The sequence below is a fragment of the Morchella sextelata genome (assembly GCF_020137385.1).
Source record: "Morchella sextelata strain SCLS chromosome Unknown scls_6, whole genome shotgun sequence".
In the NCBI taxonomy this organism is placed as follows: domain Eukaryota; kingdom Fungi; phylum Ascomycota; class Pezizomycetes; order Pezizales; family Morchellaceae; genus Morchella; species Morchella sextelata.
Genome location: NW_025408621.1, coordinates 639,032 through 656,600, shown reverse-complemented (window position 1 = coordinate 656,600; position 17,569 = coordinate 639,032). Strand labels below are relative to the sequence as shown.

Below are 17,569 nucleotides of genomic sequence, written 5' to 3'. Positions count from 1 at the left end.
CCTACATCTAGTTAGCAGTAATCGAATCTAGCAGAGAAACGCCACTGGTCAACAATTCATTGTCGCTCATACTACGAGGGTAAACAAAGGATGCTCACTTTACCACACCCCCGAAAGCTACATAGCTCCCTTGTTCTCCGTGCGCAATAAAACCTCTCGGACCCGCCATGTAGTATGTAGAAGTGTTACAACACCGGCAAGCTAGTTTTTCCCTTGAAAATAACACGTAAACCATGGCCACCAATGCGCCCAAAGCAATAGTAGCACAAGCGGCCGCTCTGCGCGCAGCACGCAAGGTCTCGTCGACCCCGTTTACGAAGGACGGTACAGCGCCAGTGGTGAAGAAGAAGTGGAACCTGGAGAATATTTGGGATGCGGATGCGGATGCGGCGAATGGGGAGGCGGACGAGGAAGATGATGATGAGGAGAGTGACTCGGCCTCTGAGACAAATTCGTCCGATGAGGAGAGGGAGCAGCGCAGTGTATGTTGCTCTGTTTCGTTTATTCTAACATATCCTCAAGGGCTTCATCCTAGTTCAGAACTAGCTGTTGGGCTGAGTTTTGCTTAAACTCTCTGTTATGTGGGCTAATGAATCGTGCCCATAGACCGCTATCTCCATAACCGTGAAGAACATTTATACCAAGCTCGAGGACCTGGAGCACACGATTGAGCAAGAGCTCAAGCCGCTGGCGTACGCAACACTGGAGCGCATGGAAAGACTAGAGGCCCTTCTTATTAAGCAGGAGCATCTCCGGAAAATAGTGGAACAAGGCCCAATACCCGACTACTTGGAGGAGCCGGGGCAGAGAGAGAGGGAAGTGGTGACCGGGATGGGGTGGGGCGATACATCAGATAGAAAGCAGAAGAGAACTAGGAGGATATCGAGGGAGTTGTTTTGATTTCTTTTTTGTTGCTGCGCGGAAGTAAAATACAAATCCATCTTTAAGATCTCCCCCAACTAGTAATCCAACAAGCTCAATTGGCATATTGGAATGTGTACTCGAACAGAAACTTAGTACGACAGCGAGTTGCCGGGTTCGAATCCCGGGTAGAGCCTTACTTCAAACTTTTGCCCTGGTTTTGTTTTCCTTCGGTTTTTGAAATGTCAGACTAAACAGTGAACCGGAGCCAGCTGCGATTTTCCTTTTTGAGAACACTCAGGGGAGGGAGGAAAAGTCAAAGAGGTCTCGAGAGCTCCAGACCTTGCCTGTCTCGTCTTGCTTTGCCAAACGTTACCTGGATGTGGGTGGGTTGGTAAGAAAAAAACACCGTGTAATTCTGCGTGTGCACTACAATCAATGCATGTTGCAGCAGTCGTCAAAGAAAGCTCCGATGCAGCGGGCATGTGTGGCTCCGTCTTGGTCCGCTCAGGAATTCGATGCTAACCTTGGCCTGTAATACGTACATGTAGAATTTAACTTCTAGTGCGTGCGCTCAGCTAATCACGCCCACCCACGAAACCCCGAATGAACCAGCGAGCCAGACCATACCCGTCACCCAAAATAAACAGCGGCACTATTTTGTATCCCTATAACGCTGTTTGGCGGCCTTATGGGCCGTGATGGGGACCGAGATCAAGTCATGGGCTATCACTCGCAACCAACCTCCGCGCGCAGAGAACCCATAACCCGCACCCGAGGTGTGGGAAGTTGGGAACGAGATTTTTTGTGGGTTCTAAACACCAAGGAAACAAAGTTGCAAGCAAGTTCTTCCATAACCCCCTCGTGTTAAGATGAGAGCCAAGGCTCACAGACTTGAGTGTCAGCACTTGATTGAGGAGTAGATTTGGAACTCTTTGTTTGAGGAGTCTCTGAGCCCTGTTGTTCTATGTTACAAAGGCTCATCTACTTGCATGATGAATACGTACTTTCAGGAGCAGACGAGTTGCTACTACATACAAACTATTTGACGCCGAAAGAGAGATCCTATGCATAGCATATTCTGACGCTACTCTCGTCCTACCTCATTCAGCTATATATCGTCAAAATCAGCCTGGCCATTATCATCAACAATACCACTACCACTAACCCCACTACTACTACCCTGCCCACCACCGCCCACACCCTTCTCAGCCCGAGCCCGCACCGCGCCCACAAGCGCCTTTACCCTCCTACCATCCTCCCTCTCCTCCTCCCTCCTCCTCCCCCCCCTCTCCTTCAACACCTGCATATACCTCTCCACCTCCGCCCTCCCCACCTCCCCCTCCACCGCCCCCTCCATCTTCCCCCCTCAACGCCTTATACCTCCCCCACTCCACCTCCGCCATCTGCGTATCCTCCCGGTACTTCAAATAAGGATTATACATCTCCCTCAACTGCACCGCCGCCATCCTCTGCACAAACAGTCTCGGCCGCCGGTGCAGCGGGTTCAGCCCTGCATCGTCGGTGGCAAGGAGCCGCCTGGGCACCATGGGGACGGGCTCGAGGCCGCGGCGGGGGCGGGGCGGATTGCGGAGGCATGGGGGGTTGCCGAAGTTGTAGGTGAAGAGGTGGGTGTGCGGGTTGAGGGAGACGGAGAGGTGGGGGTTGTAGAAGTCGCTATCGAGGTTTGGGGGTGCGATGGAGGTTGTGGGTGCGGAGGCTATTGCGGGTTTTGTTGGGGTTCTGTTGGGGTTTTGGTTTTTGTTTAGGAGGTTTTATGGAAGTTGGGAGTGCTTAAGTGGGGAGCGGGCTGTGGTGTTCCGGCTACGCCTTCACGGTTTCTGGGACGTGGGTATTGGGAACAAAGAAACGGAATTGCTGGATTTGGAATTATGTCTCGCTATAGCCACAGGGCGTAAAATGGGGTTAATGGGCCTCTTATTTATAGTGAGTGCTTCTTGTACTGCAATTGGTTATTATTAGAGTAAAGGTACGTTGATATCCCTCGTTGCATTTGTAGTGTGATCGATCATTGGCACCTAGTTAGCTACAGCCCCAGCTATATGCCACCCATTGTAAACCTAACATTAATACTTAGGCCCCGCGTATTTGTGAAGATAATACGGAGAATCAGTAAGATCTATATCTTGTGAAAAAAAACAGCGGAGCAATCTTGAATCACTAGGGGTGATAAGCCAGCGCACCGTGTGGTGAATACGTATTCGTAGGGGGGTCAAATACTCAGAAAACACCAGTGAATAAAGAACAGCCATACGAGCTAGCCCCACTCGTATTAACTTTAGCAGCACGAGTAGAACCGCACCATCACAGCAATCATCCACCCCACAGCACCAAACCCTCACTCCCGGTCATTGACCCGAGTGACAATCCATGAGGCTGTTTCCCGTCTTGGCGGCGATCACGTGGGGCGTGCGTGTCGCAATTTCGAAGCACGATCTCTGAGACATCCGGCAGTGAGGCACTGAGGGTGGAGAGAAACCCGCGCTGCAGCGAGAGAAACAGGGCAGTTCTCGTCAATTCCCATGCGTGCACAGCAAAGACATACCATAAAAGCTTCGCTACCATGCAGTGGCACATAGCAATCGTAGTGCGCGTGATCTGGGGGTGGAATGCCCGGTTTCTCATGCGGGAACAAGCACTCTCTCTCTCTCTCTCTCTCTCTCTCTCTCTCTCTCACTGTTCTTGGGATCTTGTTCCTCCTCTTCTCGTCATCCTGGGCCCCACTCACTCGGTACTCCGTGTGCGTGCCTTTCCCCCCCCCTTTTCACTACAAAGCTAGCTAGCTACTCGGGCCGGCCGCGTAAGGGTTCCTTCCGGGCATCAACCGTCAACACCATTCACACATCCAATCCCACCATTAACAACAACACTGCCCACCATCACCATAATCATCATCAGTCGAGAAGAATGAGAACTCAGCTAGTGCAGCTACAGCTACAACTACTCTGATCAACACAATGTCTTCTTCATCACCTTACCGTCCCGCACACAGCAAGTACAATAGCGACCCCAGCTTCCTCGATCAGGCATGGGCCCAGCTCCGCCGCCATAAGGCCTGGCAGCCATTCCAGCGACGGAAGGGCCAATCCTGGAAAAGCAAAGCCGCCGAAGCCCTCTCCATCCGGAACGCAGTCAGGCTCTCGTGGGTGCTGCTCGTCTGGTGGGGCGAGCGCACGGTCTTTGAAAGTGCCATCCGGGAGTGTGCGTGGGAGAACTGGGAAGATTGGGTACAACCCACTCACCCTGCAGGCTTCAATTCCCAGGCTATGTAGCTGACATGAACCGTCCACAGCCCGCTGGCGCCACCCCGCATCGAATGGCACTCATCGCCGACCCGCAGATCATTGACCCGCACACATACCCTCGCCGTGGCCTCTCCCTTGCGGCAACAATCTACTACACGGACCAGTATATGCGGCGGAGCTACTCGACATTGCAGGAGGTCCTGCTCCCGTCCACGACACTCTTCCTCGGGGATCTGTTTGACGGTGGCCGCGAATGGGCACACACGCCACCGTCGCTGTACGCGCAGGAGCAGCACATCCACACGTCCGACGGGCCCGTTGCCGTGCGTCCGGACCCTAATGCAGAGGCCGACTGGAAGCTGTACAAGGACGACTACTGGTGGGGCGAGTATCTCCGCTTCGCGCGCATCTTCCCGGGATATCCGTACCGCCGCACAGTCAAATCGCTGCCGGGGAATCATGACCTGGGGATAGGTAATGGTATACGGGAGCCGGTGAAGGACCGGTTCACAACGTGGTTTGGGGAGACGTCCAGCGTGGTGGAGGCGGGAAATCACTCGATTGTGCTACTGGACTCGGTCTCGCTCTCGAATGATAATAACCCAAGGATATTTGAGCCAGAGCGAGAGTTCCTCGATGACCTCCCAGTGCGGCTATCGAAGCCAGATACGGCCGCGCCAAAATATCCGCACACCATCATCAGCGACTCCGATGCGCCGCCGTCGTCGCCGGCCGATGACGCGCCAGACCCAGAGACACTCCACAACCACCTCCCCACAATCTTACTAACACACGTCCCGCTCTACCGCCCTCCCAACACGCCCTGCGGCCCGCAGCGCGAGTCTTCAAACCCCATCAGCATCCGCGGCGGGTACCAGTACCAGAACGTACTCACGCCCGAGCTGTCCTCCGACATACTGCAAAAGACATCGGCGAAATACGTCTTCTCCGGCGACGACCATGACTACTGCGAGGTGGACCACATGTATACGGGCGACCAGGGCCGCGTGCACGAGGTCACGGTCAAGAGCTTTGCCTGGACCATGGGCATCAGAAGACCGGGTTTCTTATTGGTGAGCCTGTGGAACCCAGAGGGGGGGCCGTTGGATTCCGCTGCGGAGGAGCCGACGCTGAAGAGCAAGTTGTGTCTGCTCCCGGACCAGATTGGGACCTTTTTGTGCTATGTGGAGATGTTGTTTGGGACGCTGGTGCTGCTTGCGGTGGCGGTGTTGGTGCGCAGGGTCAGGGGAATTGCGAGCGGTGAGGAGCCGCTGCTGCCAACTGTTGAGAGGGAGCGCGAGAAAAGGCGGGAGTGGGGGTCTGTAGGTGTGTCTTCGTCGTCGGCAGCCTCGAGGAACGGGAGCAGAGCGCCGACTCCGAGGGTGTGGGGCGAGGAGGACAAGTATCTTAAGCCCGCGATTAATAGCAGTGTTGGGGGTGGGGGCAGGAAGAGAAAGGGGGTTGTGGGGTATCTTAAGGACTTTGGAGATGAGGTTGCGGCGGTGGCTTGTGTTGTGCTGGGGTTTTACGTGGTGCTACTAATGAGGTGGTAGACTTTTTATGTTTGTGGGTTTGGGAGTTAAAAACTTTTTTTATATATTGGACTTTCTTTGTTTTGTTAGTGGACTTACTTAGCTGGGTTCAGTAATATATAGCTATACTTTAGAGGGGCGGTAGTGCTCTGTGTTTTAATGAAATTGTTCTGCAGTCGCTGATGCGTTTTGCTGGTGTTATCATCGCCATTATCGTGTGATTATTGCTTGAGTATCGTTGCATGCTGGCGGATTTCAGAGCCTTGTAGTCGGCTGAGACGACCATTCATGAGATATCACTCGGGCATCGCTACGCCAAGCCTTGGTCATAGACCACACGACAAGCTGTAAGAGAAGCACCAGTTAACGTTTCTACCCCTCATTAACAAACCAGCATTCGAACACCCATCCCAAGAAATAGTAGAGGGAATAGCATACTTCCCTTCAATTCCCGTTGCACCGGCGCCAACCGCTTTTTCTTATATGATACCCTCCGATCATCTACAGTACCGGAACATGGTCCCCATTGAATTCCTAGGCAACAAACTATTCCTCATACACCTATTTGGCCCCAACTGGGTCAAAATACATGAAGGACTGGATTCAAGCTACCAATCGATCTAACATATCGCCTGCCCATACACCATAGGTTCTCTCGCTATCCCTGGATAGCAGCAATGCTTCCAGAAGAGAAAATAAGTAGATATCTAGTGTAGTAGAAGGAGATAAGAGGTTTCTTCTACCCGTCGTCTCGAGATGCGTATTCGTCGATCGATACCGCCGTCTATGGGTGCAGTGCATGCCGTAAGTGTAACGTATGGAATCCTAGCTAGCAGTCCACTGACCAGGTCAAATCACCGATTGGTTAAGCAAAAGAGGGATAATCAACTATATTCTATCTTGAGGGATTTGGATCACCGCGTTGTATCCCAACCACCCTAGAGACTACATGAGGTATTCCCGCTCCTAATTTGAATTACTTTCCGGAGACCAAGTACATAGTGTCTAATCTGACGAGTAGTCTACTTTACTCTATCCGTAATTGATATTTCAGAAACCAGCACACGCTAAGACACACCACATTAGATTAAACCTGCTAAGCCCCCACGTCTGATAGGAACTTATAGTTACTAGAAAAAGATAAAATTAACTGGCTACTACATGCCATGTGTATATGGAGCCCATGTGAGGCTACACCCTTCGGTAAGTGTTATACTCATGAAATATCACTCACTTTTTAAATTCTCTGTTACGCCCCATGTACTATATTGGTTCACACTTGTTGAATTCTGATATCGAGATTCAACGATAGTTGTTTATATGCGGAAGGACCCACAGGTACGTACTCCGCAAAGGTTTTAATGATGTGCGTACTGCTTACTATATCTAATTGGTCGCTTTGAGTTTGTATCGTCCAGATTTTGGTGAGACTTATGGGGGGTGTTTAATGGGTAATGATATAGACCGTGTGTACCTGTGCCGAGAATCTTATAATAAAGGCAGCATTTTGGCCATCACTTGGAGTCGATCCTTAGAGATCGGATAAGATGCTCGGCACAGGTACAATCTCACCACAGGTGCACTCAGTCTGCTTGTCCACTGGTTTCCTGGGATACATAATTATGCGCACACATATCTGGGACGAGGAAAAGGAACTTCCGAATCCGAAATAAAGTTCATTGGCCACCTAGTCTAGGGTAGTCAAGACTACATGTATTACTTTTAGATCATCATCGCCGAGATACTACAGAAGGGTGCGAGACCTTAACTGTGGTTGTCTGAGATCATCCTTAATAGTTATGGAAAGATATTTTTGATAATCGTACGTATACGTATGATTAGCTGACCTCTTCCAATCTCGGGACCAACACGTTATCTACTTGTTCCTCTTAGTGGAATTGACCAATATTGACCGGGTGCTTGTTAGTGCACCTCATAATGAGCAAGATTGCATTTATACTATATATCTATATATGCCTGTAACCGTATTTATAGAGCAAACTTTACAAGTGAAAATTATCCCTGGCAACGGCGAACAAGACTACTTCAAGAGTATACTATAATTGGTTTCTGATAAGCCTGTCGAAATACAAATATATAAAGCAATACTATTTTGAAAACTTCAACACTATATATAGATGATACTATACTATTCAGACACCACCCTGCTGCTCTTTAAAGTGTATCCTGAACCGAAAGACCACAAAAAGCCCAACCGGGAGTTGATATAGATCACGATCAAGCCATCTATTAATTTACTACTTTTCGTGCTCCAACAGTAATTTAATTCATAAAATATAAAGAGGTTTTGTGACTGGGCAATTACCGGCTACCCGGCTTCAGACACCACGGGAAGATACATGTGCAAGATCAAGAGCCCAAAGGCAACTTGCATTATACCAAGTACGTATACAAGTGCCCCGCTGTTTTCAAAAGTGGTACCTGAGAATTAAAATCGAGTGATAAACCACAAGATGTATGTTTCTAGATACAACATGTACTTTCAGTGACCTTTTGAGTTTACTCAGATCCCGGTTCGGGCCAAATTTCGATTTCTGACCGAACTACATGTATCTTTGACGTCAACATGGCGTGGAGTAGTACAGAACATGCGATCGAGTGATGTTTCCCGAGGCCAGATGATCATTTCCGCCTGGATTCCTGCCTCAACATGGCGCTCCATCAACACCGGAATTACACAATTCAATTATTAAAATTTTTACAGCCTTGTTTGTAACCTTCTTCGCACATTATTTGAGGATGCGGGGTTTAATTTCTGTATGCCTGTCCCAAGCGGGAAATTATAGGTATATGCAGTGTCCCCCGGTACTACAACCACGCCTTAGCTAAGGATTTGAAAGCAATCGTACGCGTGTATGGACGTTCTATCACGCTGCGTATCCACAAGTTCAAGGACTACAAACACAACCTCTGTCAAACATTCGGATACAGTATTATGATCTTAGGTTTGGGAGGTGAGCTTGTGCTATCCTAGCGTTTCAGAGGTGATCTATTCATCTGTGATAACTTTTAAGTCGGTTTCTTCTTGGACGACTTCATGATTGAATAGGTCAAGTCGAATGCCATGACTTGATACGGTTCATCTACAAGGCTCTCGGGGAAAAGCTGTTTATATGAGTTTGAGTTTAGTGGCAAGTGAACATACAGTCAGAACGTTGCTCCTGCTGGCTTCCGACGACATCATTAACGTTATAACATTCAACCTTCACTCCTCCATGTTTTCTGCCGCCAACATCACTCCGGATCCCTTTTTTTCACTGCTTCCAAGTGGGACGAGTTTATCGCAATCTTTTTTCTCTACTATGCATTTGTTTCATCCTCAAGGCAGCCTAGAAGCCACAATATGATATATATGGATCCAGACCGGACTCATCGATGCAGTGGCACTCTAGAGAAAGTGGTATTCTGGGCTTTTGCCGTCTTTATACGTCTCGTGTCCCACACACCATCAAATTCTTTGAGGAACAATATTGTACAAGGTTTACCTAGGCCTGTGCTTTTCACCGAGAATTCTGGGTACCCAGATGATATAATTCCGGTTCACTAATCGCAGGTGGACAGATCTAGGGCTGATTTCTAATGACGAATATAAAATGCTGCATGAGGCGGTGAGATTCGTACATCCACGTGCACAGCCAAAGTCTCATCTTGGTATAGCAGCAAAGATAACCTTATTTTAGCTGGTGGCTTTTCCTTCGTGCGAATCACGAATAGTGGAAGCTTATCTTGAAGATGCCTTCTTCTTTTCAAAGTGACATGTACGTACATAACTATCTACCCCGCAGCCCTCGAGTGCTCTGTTCTAGTTGCCGTGCTGATCACTCTTTTAAAACCGCATACCGCGCCTGCAACATGATAAGAGCATAAGACACAGCAATTGACAGCTTTGGGTCCTTTAATATTGATGCGCACACGCGGCGAAGGATAGATTTCAACCTATCGGTAGATCTATCGATCGATGCAAAAGAAGGGCTTGCGGAAGGTTCCACCCTTTCCCTTCTAGCTCGGTCGATCTACTACATGTGGTAGATCGTGGCTTTTTGGCGCCATAGTCGCGGAAAACCGGAACACATCCGAAGCGAACAATTCCGATCCCAGAGAGGTGATTGGAACTTACACGGCACTTTATGTCACTTTATTCGTGAATAGATGTTACTCAATGGTTCGCGGTGAAAGCCTTGTCCTGAACTTCGCGTTGACGTGAAACGAGTGCTTTCCCATGACCCGGCAAATCTTTGCACTTCGGGAGTGGCAGATACCCGTACCTGCATGGAAAGAATTATGAGACAGTTCTTAGAGCAGGAGCGCATCAGTTGAAAGAGATAAACCAATTCCTGGAGAGATGTGTATTGCCGAGGCCATCTTGCAGTCGTGAGACATTCAAATTGCCAGTAGAAAGAGATCCGGCCATAGACAAATGCAGACTTCGGATGGACAAACCTTCAGCAGATCGCACACAAGTCAAATTTTCCTAACCATTCATTTTTGCCCGAATATGCAGGAATAAGACTTCCAATGTTGATACTTACCGGGCTTGTCAGTCCCGCATAACGATGTCCCGATCTCGCGGGGTTCGAGCCGGCCCGTCCTGGATTGTAGACAAGGTACTGTTGACCAGTGTTGAGTCGGGGGATCCGCGCTATCGATTGTTGAGCTACAAACCTACAATATTTGACAGGGATTTTTCACACTTGGCCCATAATCGCGAATAGTAACAAAAGTGACAGTTGTATGTCTAACGTCTCGTCGAAGGACTACCTTCAGCCTGTTGATGTGAAGGAAGGGCGAGAAAACGATAGGGTTAGGGCAACATGGATCGGCAAGGGTGACCTTGTTCTTCCACAACTCCTACCTGTTCCTACTACATGCCTCTGCATTTCCTCTGCATTCGGAAACCACTTACATGCACCTAATAATATTAAGGGCTCCTTGTCGATAGAGGCGGTTACAAGAGCTTTGACCCACGAGTCGTGGCAAGAGGACTGAATTGTCAAACATAGGGCGTCTGCAAGTATCTTTCCTGTAATGTGCTCGCTAACCAACAAAAGAAGCCCTATGTGAATTGTCACAAAGCAAGACAAGGCATTTAGTTCCAACAACATGCGCCATGTACCCGCTATCGCCAGTGCAGTACGCAGGTGGGGCGGAGGTAGATGAAGATGAGGATGAGAAGGAGCGCCCTGATTGTGAAGGGAAAGGAAGAAGAAGAGACTGCACGTTCTGGATGGAACAGACCACATCCATCTGCCCCGCCCTCAACAATTGGCCGCCCTTTTGCTTTCGTCGATAGTGTTCTAGCATAGATCGCCAATGCCTCCGGGGGATACTTTTTAACCGTGACAACCCCAAGCCCAAGCGGTGGCCAATTGCGATTTGACTGAAGTACCACCCCCCCTTCAAGACCCCGCAATATTCTTGACGGAGGTCGAAATAAGACGACGACGTCCCATTTATATTCATGTGACTAGCGTCATATCCTACTCTACACCACATTTCTACCTACATTCCGGCACCTTCTTTGCGCGATTCCTAGGCTGTGCAAGCAAGAGAGCGGAAGACGCATTGCATAATATGCAAAGGACGAAGGGAGTAGGGAAGAGAAGGGGGGGGGGGATGACTCTTTAACGGGGATACCTATCAATTTCTTTGCTTCTACCGGCCCGTATCTTTTTACGTACTGACAGAGTGTCGATGCCAAAGGAAGGCTGTTCCGAGACATTTCGCATATGCTCCGCAAAAAGGGCACTCTGCTCTAGAGTAGGTACATAAAGTACTACTTCGTACATACTGTCAGTACCTCTGCTCTGGTGCAACGTTCCGTATCTGTACCACGGTTACAACCAGGTCCGCCAAGATTACTTCGAACTTCATGCCTGAACCACCTTTGCTGTTAAGCTTCCCGTACTCCAACATCGGCATGTTACGATCACGCCTTGCAGATATGTATTCAACGAGATTATCTGCTCATGGAATCGATCGCGCGCAGTTGAATTCCCAACCGCGGCAGGTTGCGTCGTATGTTTGGCAAAGCGTGTCCCGTTGGCTGGCTGTTTGGTTTCTGATAAGGTGGTGGGGAATATCGAGAAGACCTTCAACCTCTCTCCTTTTCTCTCTAGCTGTGAGTATATGTGTATTCTCAGTGTTTGTCGTTTACTCTCGTGTATTTTGGTCTGCTTGCTCTTATTTGATTATCAAATGTTTTCCGGCTGGGTTGAGTCCTCAATTGATCATAAGTACCCCGCTCCAGTTATCCTGCCCTTTCTGCATCGAATACCCGGAGGCCATGCAATACATCTCAACTTTGCTTGCATATCTGTTGTTTCCCCCAATCCCTTTCCCTTTCCGTTTTCAGCTCTCTCCATGCTTAGGGGTTATATTTTTTATATTATTTTTTAATATTTCTATTCCCATTGATTCGCGGGGCCGTAACTATTCCGATCTTGTTTTTGAGCTCATGCATGTCCTTTGTTTTCCCATGGAAGGCCTTGGGGAAAAAGAAAACGTACGTGGTTTATCATTCGCCTCACAAGCCGCATCGGAGAGGATCACATATAGGGCAGCTCGGCTGATTGGATTTGCTGTCCCCGCTGTACGATGATCTACCTGGAAGCTCTTCACCCCATTCTTATCCAGGGCCTTGGGCATCCCTTCTCTCCCCCCAGGTTTTGCGGAGAGACATATCCCAAGGCTTCTTCTGGGCGTTCGTTACTGGCAACGCATCTTTTAAGCTTCTAAGCTTCTTCAGACCGGGTGTGTGCCGTTGGCCCAATTGGATAGGGGCATCACTTTCTGGACAAGGCTGTCACTACTTTTCTATAACAGCTCACGTGGAGATAGATAGCCATGCGGGCATTGAGAAATCAAAGTTTCATACTCCGTTGGCCAGGTGTAACCGACATTTTCTCCATGCTACATAAGTAGACAAAGTATTCTACTTGCGCTGAAAGAATTGATAGCCTGGCCTGAGAAAGAAAAGCGAATTAGGCATGGGGGAAATGGCGTATATGTACTGCGCGGGGGGAAGGGGGGGGGGGGGGGGTGGTGCTTGCGATGCCTAGGTGTTGGAGGTGTGAATTTTTGGGGGTTGGGACTGTCGGTGATCCGTCTGACACGCATGGCAGAATTCTCAACCCCAGTCAATACACAGGCGAGCGACTCGGAGCGAGAGCAGGCGGTAATAATCAATCCACTGGCCGACGTTCGTGAAGACGAGAGGCGGCCAACGGTGGGGTGGGAGCCCAACACATCCCAGGTGATCGGTTAGCCTTGCCTATCTTATCCTTAGCCTGCCCCCCGACATCCCCCCCAAGGATCTGCCAGAAGTTGAACTGCACAGCACAGCAGCTTGCCAGCGTCTGTTCTATGGGATACTATCTCTTGCATGGACCTTCCGCTTTGTTGCGGCATACATTGTAAAGCGTGTGCTGCTGGCTGCTGGCCAGATTGAGCATTGAATCAGTGACGATTAACAATTCTGTAGACTCCGCATTTCATTGAATTAACTCTCGCTTCTGCCCTTGTCGGGCTTCCCATCAATACAATACTGTCTCCATTCCCCTCTTGCTTCTTATTATCTCTTTGCCTCTTGAGCCCTTGCCCCTCGCTCATCTTTCCTACGAAACACGATCTCCAATACCAACTAAGCTCAAGCTCAACAAGCTCACCCACCCATTCGCACCTCAACCCACATCTAATCCCTTGCTGAAAAAAAACAATCAACATAACAAAACAAAAGGCAAAACAACAATTGAAGTTTCGGTCAAGAAGGTAGCCTCAGTATTAACAAAGAATTACTTGTGTTATTACTGTCGGGTTCAGCAATGCCTCCCAACCAGAGATCGCAGACAAAAGCCCCAGGAGGGTTTCTACCACATCCTTTAGACCAATTGACCATTGAAGAGATCGGCAAAGCTCGTAATATAATCCTTGGTCTACATTCTGCTACTTCAATTGGCTTCAGAACAATTACACTAGAGGAACCTTCAAAGAAGATCTTGACCATGTTCCTATCAGCCGAACACAAGGGCGAGCTGACTTCTGTAACATGGAGGCCCCCACGACGTGCTAGGATTCTTTTTGAGCTCATATCGAAGGATGGATCAGCGGAGTTGTGTGAATCAGTAGTGGATGTGGGAACTGGTCTGGAGAAGAGCTTTGAAGTGCTGGACAAGAAATGCCATGCTCCTCTCAATGCGTATGTGATTCCCCCCTGTTAAGATATCGGATTAAACTAAATTGTAGCAGTGAAGAAGTTGCGATGTTCCCAGAAGTCACAATGGCGTCACCGCTCTTTAAAAAAGCTATTGCAGAGCTTTCACTGCCACCTAACACTGTCATCGTGATTGATCCATGGATGTACGGCGGATGGGAGAATCCGAATGAGGACAGTCCTCGATATATGCAAGGGTTGGTATACGCCCGTGACCCCAAGACTACCAATCCAGATTCCAACCACTATGCATTTCCTCTACCTCTTATTCCAGTAATGGATGTTGCGAAGAAAGAAATCATCAGAATCGACCAGTTACCTACAGGTGGCACAGAAGATGGCTTGGAAGTTGGAACAGGTTCTAAGGAACCCCTGGCCCATTGCAAGGCGTGTGAATACGTCCCAGAGCTTATTCCTGGTGGCTTGAGGCAGGATCTCAAGCCCTTGAATGTTGTACAACCGTATGGACCGTCATTCACCGTTACTGGAAACTCACTGGTGGAGTGGCAGAAATGGAGGTTCAGGGTTGGATTCAATCCTAGGGAAGGAGCAACAATCCACGATGTTTGGTATGATGGGAGAAGCGTTCTATATCGTTTGAGTTTCAGCGAGATGTCAGTGCCGTATGGGGACCCCAGAGCACCTTTTCACAGGAAACAGGCTTTCGATTTTGGTGATGGAGGAGCTGGCAGAGCTGCCAACAATCTTGAACTCGGCTGTGATTGCTTGGGTCTCATCAAGGTATTTGAGATTCAGTTGCAAAGATTCGATATGAAGCTAATTAATCTGAACAGTATTTTGACGGTATCATGAATGATGTTCACGGAAAAGCAGTGATTTCAAAAAATGTTATCTGCATGCACGAACAAGATGACGGAATCCTATGGAAACACACAAACTACCGCACTGGCCGCGCAGTCGTCACCCGCAATCGACGATTGATAATCCAATTCATCATAACACTTGCCAACTACGAATACATCTTTGCCTATCAGTTCGACCAGGCTGGTGGCATTTCTCTTGAAACTAGGGCTACAGGTGTTGTGAGCACAGTGCCAATTGATTTCGGAAAGACTAGCCCGTGGGGAAATATCGTCAGTCCGGGAGTTCTAGCACAAAATCACCAACATCTTTTCTGCGTTCGTATCGATCCGGCAATTGATGGGTACGAGAACACAGTCGTTCAGGAGGAGTCTCATCCTTTGCCCTTTTGCCCGGAAATAAACCCTTATGGCAATGGGTACGAAGTGAGAAAGACTGTTATGAAGACATCTGGTTTTGCAGATGCAGCTCCACAGCACGGCAGGATTTTCAAGATTGTGAACGAGAATAAGCACAATCCCATTAGTGGAAGACCTGTGGGATATAAATTGGTGCCTTCACCGACACAGCTCACATTGGCACATCCTGACAGTATTATGGCCAAGCGTATGGCATATGCCAGTCACCATTTGTGGTTTACCAAGCATCGTGATGGCGAGCTCTGGGCGGCTGGGCCGTTTACCAACCAGAGTTCTGTTGAGGTTTGTGCCAACATGATTTATACGCATTTTTAAAAAAAAGTTACTAATAGATTTTTAGCGCGGCGGTGTTAAAGATATGGCTGATCGCAAGGAGAACATCGAAAATGACGATGTCGTTGTCTGGCACTCCTTTGGGTTGACTCACAATCCCAGAGTTGAAGGTTTGTTACTCTAGCCAACATAACTCTTTATTCTTGACTAATTTGAGGTAGACTTTCCTGTTATGCCAGTCGAAACCCATCAGATTCACCTCAAGCCAGCCGATTTCTTCTCCAAAAACCCGGCGATTGATGTCCCGTCGGCCAAAAACCAAACATCTATTCTCTACAAGAAGGGTGGCCTTGTCTCCAGCTTCGTCACTGAAGTTCCGCAAAGTCACGATGGCGACCGCAGAAAGTCGATATTGATTGTTGACGACAACTCTACCGACTCGATCGCGGTTCAGACGACCCAACAGCAAGGTATCAAGGCGTGTTGCATGTAATCAAGGCGCAATTGGGGGGGGGGGTGGGGGGTAATTACGGAGTTTTTCGATTTCTAATTTTTTTTTTTTCGTTTCTCTTTTCTAGCAAGAGAGCTTTTTCACTTTTTTCACGGAGTTTGATTCTTAAAACGCATTTTCAAGGGTGGGTGTATCTTTCAAGTACTTGTTTTTTTAAAGGTTGGGGTAATGTTTTCATTTCTTTTTTTATTTTCGTATTTTCTTGCTTTTACGATATATACGACAGGTACGGATAACGGACGACTCAATGATTTCACGATTGGGATTAGAGAAGGGGGAACTTGGGAAGTTGTTTCTTATTTCTGCTTTTTTTTTTTTTTTTTTTTTTTACTTTTTTCTGCGCTCTGGCTTGTGGGGAACTCAAAATCCGCCCCCCTCCCCAGGCCCTTGCTCTATTGTTACTCTTATTCCCTAGATTAGCTGCTTTGCCTCAGCCTAGGGTTGTATAAAGCAAAATTACAATGTAGTGTATGTACGATATATATTCATACCTCCTAATTCATCTATTCGCATATATCTCTACTCTCCAAAAATCATGGTGGGGTAAGCATAAGCACAAGCACATGTAGTGGGGTAGGCGGGGCAGATATGTCGGTAGGCAGTGGACCAGGCCTACACCACGTGGGATCGGGCAATATGGAACTGATGCCAAGGTTTCAAATCCGGGGAATCAATCAACGAGCACAAGGCTCATCGATAAGCTTCTCTAGAGATCTGGTTGGCTACACCCTTGAATCATGAATAATCACTCGTTCCTTCTGAGGTTCACCAAAAAAAGGCTCGGCGCGGGCCGAACCGGCGAACCACTCCAACGGATAGGCCTGCCTTCCTCAGAAAAACAGAATTTCTCCGCAGATTCTAATAAAAACCCTCAACGATCTGGGGAGGGGCTGGATGCCAGTAAAACTGGAGGTTTGGATTTTAGGGAGTGCTTCGTGGCTAATCATAGAGCAAAGGGTGGTTGGAATAGAGTACGTACAGCATGTCACAATCAATATGTAGGTGGCCAGAATATACGTATCTACCAATGTCCCAATCAAGATCTCTTTCACCCTCCCGCAATCTCGAATGCCTTTTTCCATGCCGCCGCATCCTTTTCCGCTTGAGGTTGAGCTAGCCTTTCCGATCTGTCATCAGAAACTGCAGGCTGTCAACCCGGTATTGGGTGGTTTTAAGCATTCGATCAAATCGGGGGCTGCAGTGCGTGCAGGTAACAGGTAGAGTAGATAAGGGTGTCACATCGTTGGACAATCAACCGATCTTATCTCCACAATCTTCTTTTTTGAGATGGTATGCAGGGAAAAAAGGAAAGGTGCGGAGATGTTTCCTTTAGCCATTGAGGCAGCAGAGCAGAAGCTAACACCACATAGAGTACCATATCCTGAAAGGGGAAATGAAAGAAGAAAAACAGGAAGGAAAAACGAACAAATACAGCTATGAACTGATAGCTCCCCCCCCCCCCCCCACACACACCCCGGACATGTCACCCCACATCAGACCAGAGATCGATAGCTAATTGTTGGGGGGGGGGTGCTCTATTTAACAAAATAATTCAAAACGCCATAAAGGTTTTAATACCAGCCTCCACACTCCATGCCGAGACCGGGGGGGGGGGAGTTAAACAAAAGGAAAGAGGAACCAGCCACCCTCCTTAT

The 17,569-nt window shown here is 48.4% G+C and overlaps 4 protein-coding genes across 4 annotated transcripts; 3 read left to right on the top strand and 1 right to left on the bottom strand.

The window, feature by feature from the left end:
* Positions 1–233: 233 nt before the first annotated feature.
* Positions 234–900, top strand: H6S33_011311 (uncharacterized protein; the record flags this gene model as incomplete). Its single annotated transcript, XM_044842658.1, has 2 exons — positions 234–482; positions 607–900. 2 exons carry the CDS (start codon positions 234–236, stop codon positions 898–900), a joined length of 543 nt encoding a protein of 180 aa, XP_044696079.1.
* Positions 901–1,762: 862 nt separating this feature from the next.
* On the bottom strand, positions 1,763–3,459 carry H6S33_011310 (uncharacterized protein; the record flags this gene model as incomplete). The annotated part of the gene is made up of 8 exons (XM_044842657.1): positions 1,763–1,818; positions 1,869–1,902; positions 1,964–1,972; positions 2,030–2,189; positions 2,245–2,604; positions 2,956–3,033; positions 3,103–3,139; positions 3,219–3,459. The coding sequence occupies 8 exons, from the start codon at positions 3,457–3,459 to the stop codon at positions 1,763–1,765; spliced, it is 975 nt and encodes a 324-aa protein (XP_044696078.1).
* Positions 3,460–3,839: 380 nt separating this feature from the next.
* Positions 3,840–5,680, top strand: H6S33_011309 (uncharacterized protein; the record flags this gene model as incomplete). Its single annotated transcript, XM_044842656.1, has 2 exons — positions 3,840–4,109; positions 4,175–5,680. 2 exons carry the CDS (start codon positions 3,840–3,842, stop codon positions 5,678–5,680), a joined length of 1,776 nt encoding a protein of 591 aa, XP_044696077.1.
* Positions 5,681–13,500: 7,820 nt separating this feature from the next.
* H6S33_011308 (uncharacterized protein) lies at positions 13,501–15,896 on the top strand (the record flags this gene model as incomplete). Its single annotated transcript, XM_044842655.1, has 5 exons — positions 13,501–13,874; positions 13,925–14,630; positions 14,684–15,412; positions 15,471–15,573; positions 15,625–15,896. 5 exons carry the CDS (start codon positions 13,501–13,503, stop codon positions 15,894–15,896), a joined length of 2,184 nt encoding a protein of 727 aa, XP_044696076.1.
* Between the last annotated feature and the right edge of the window lie 1,673 nt (positions 15,897–17,569).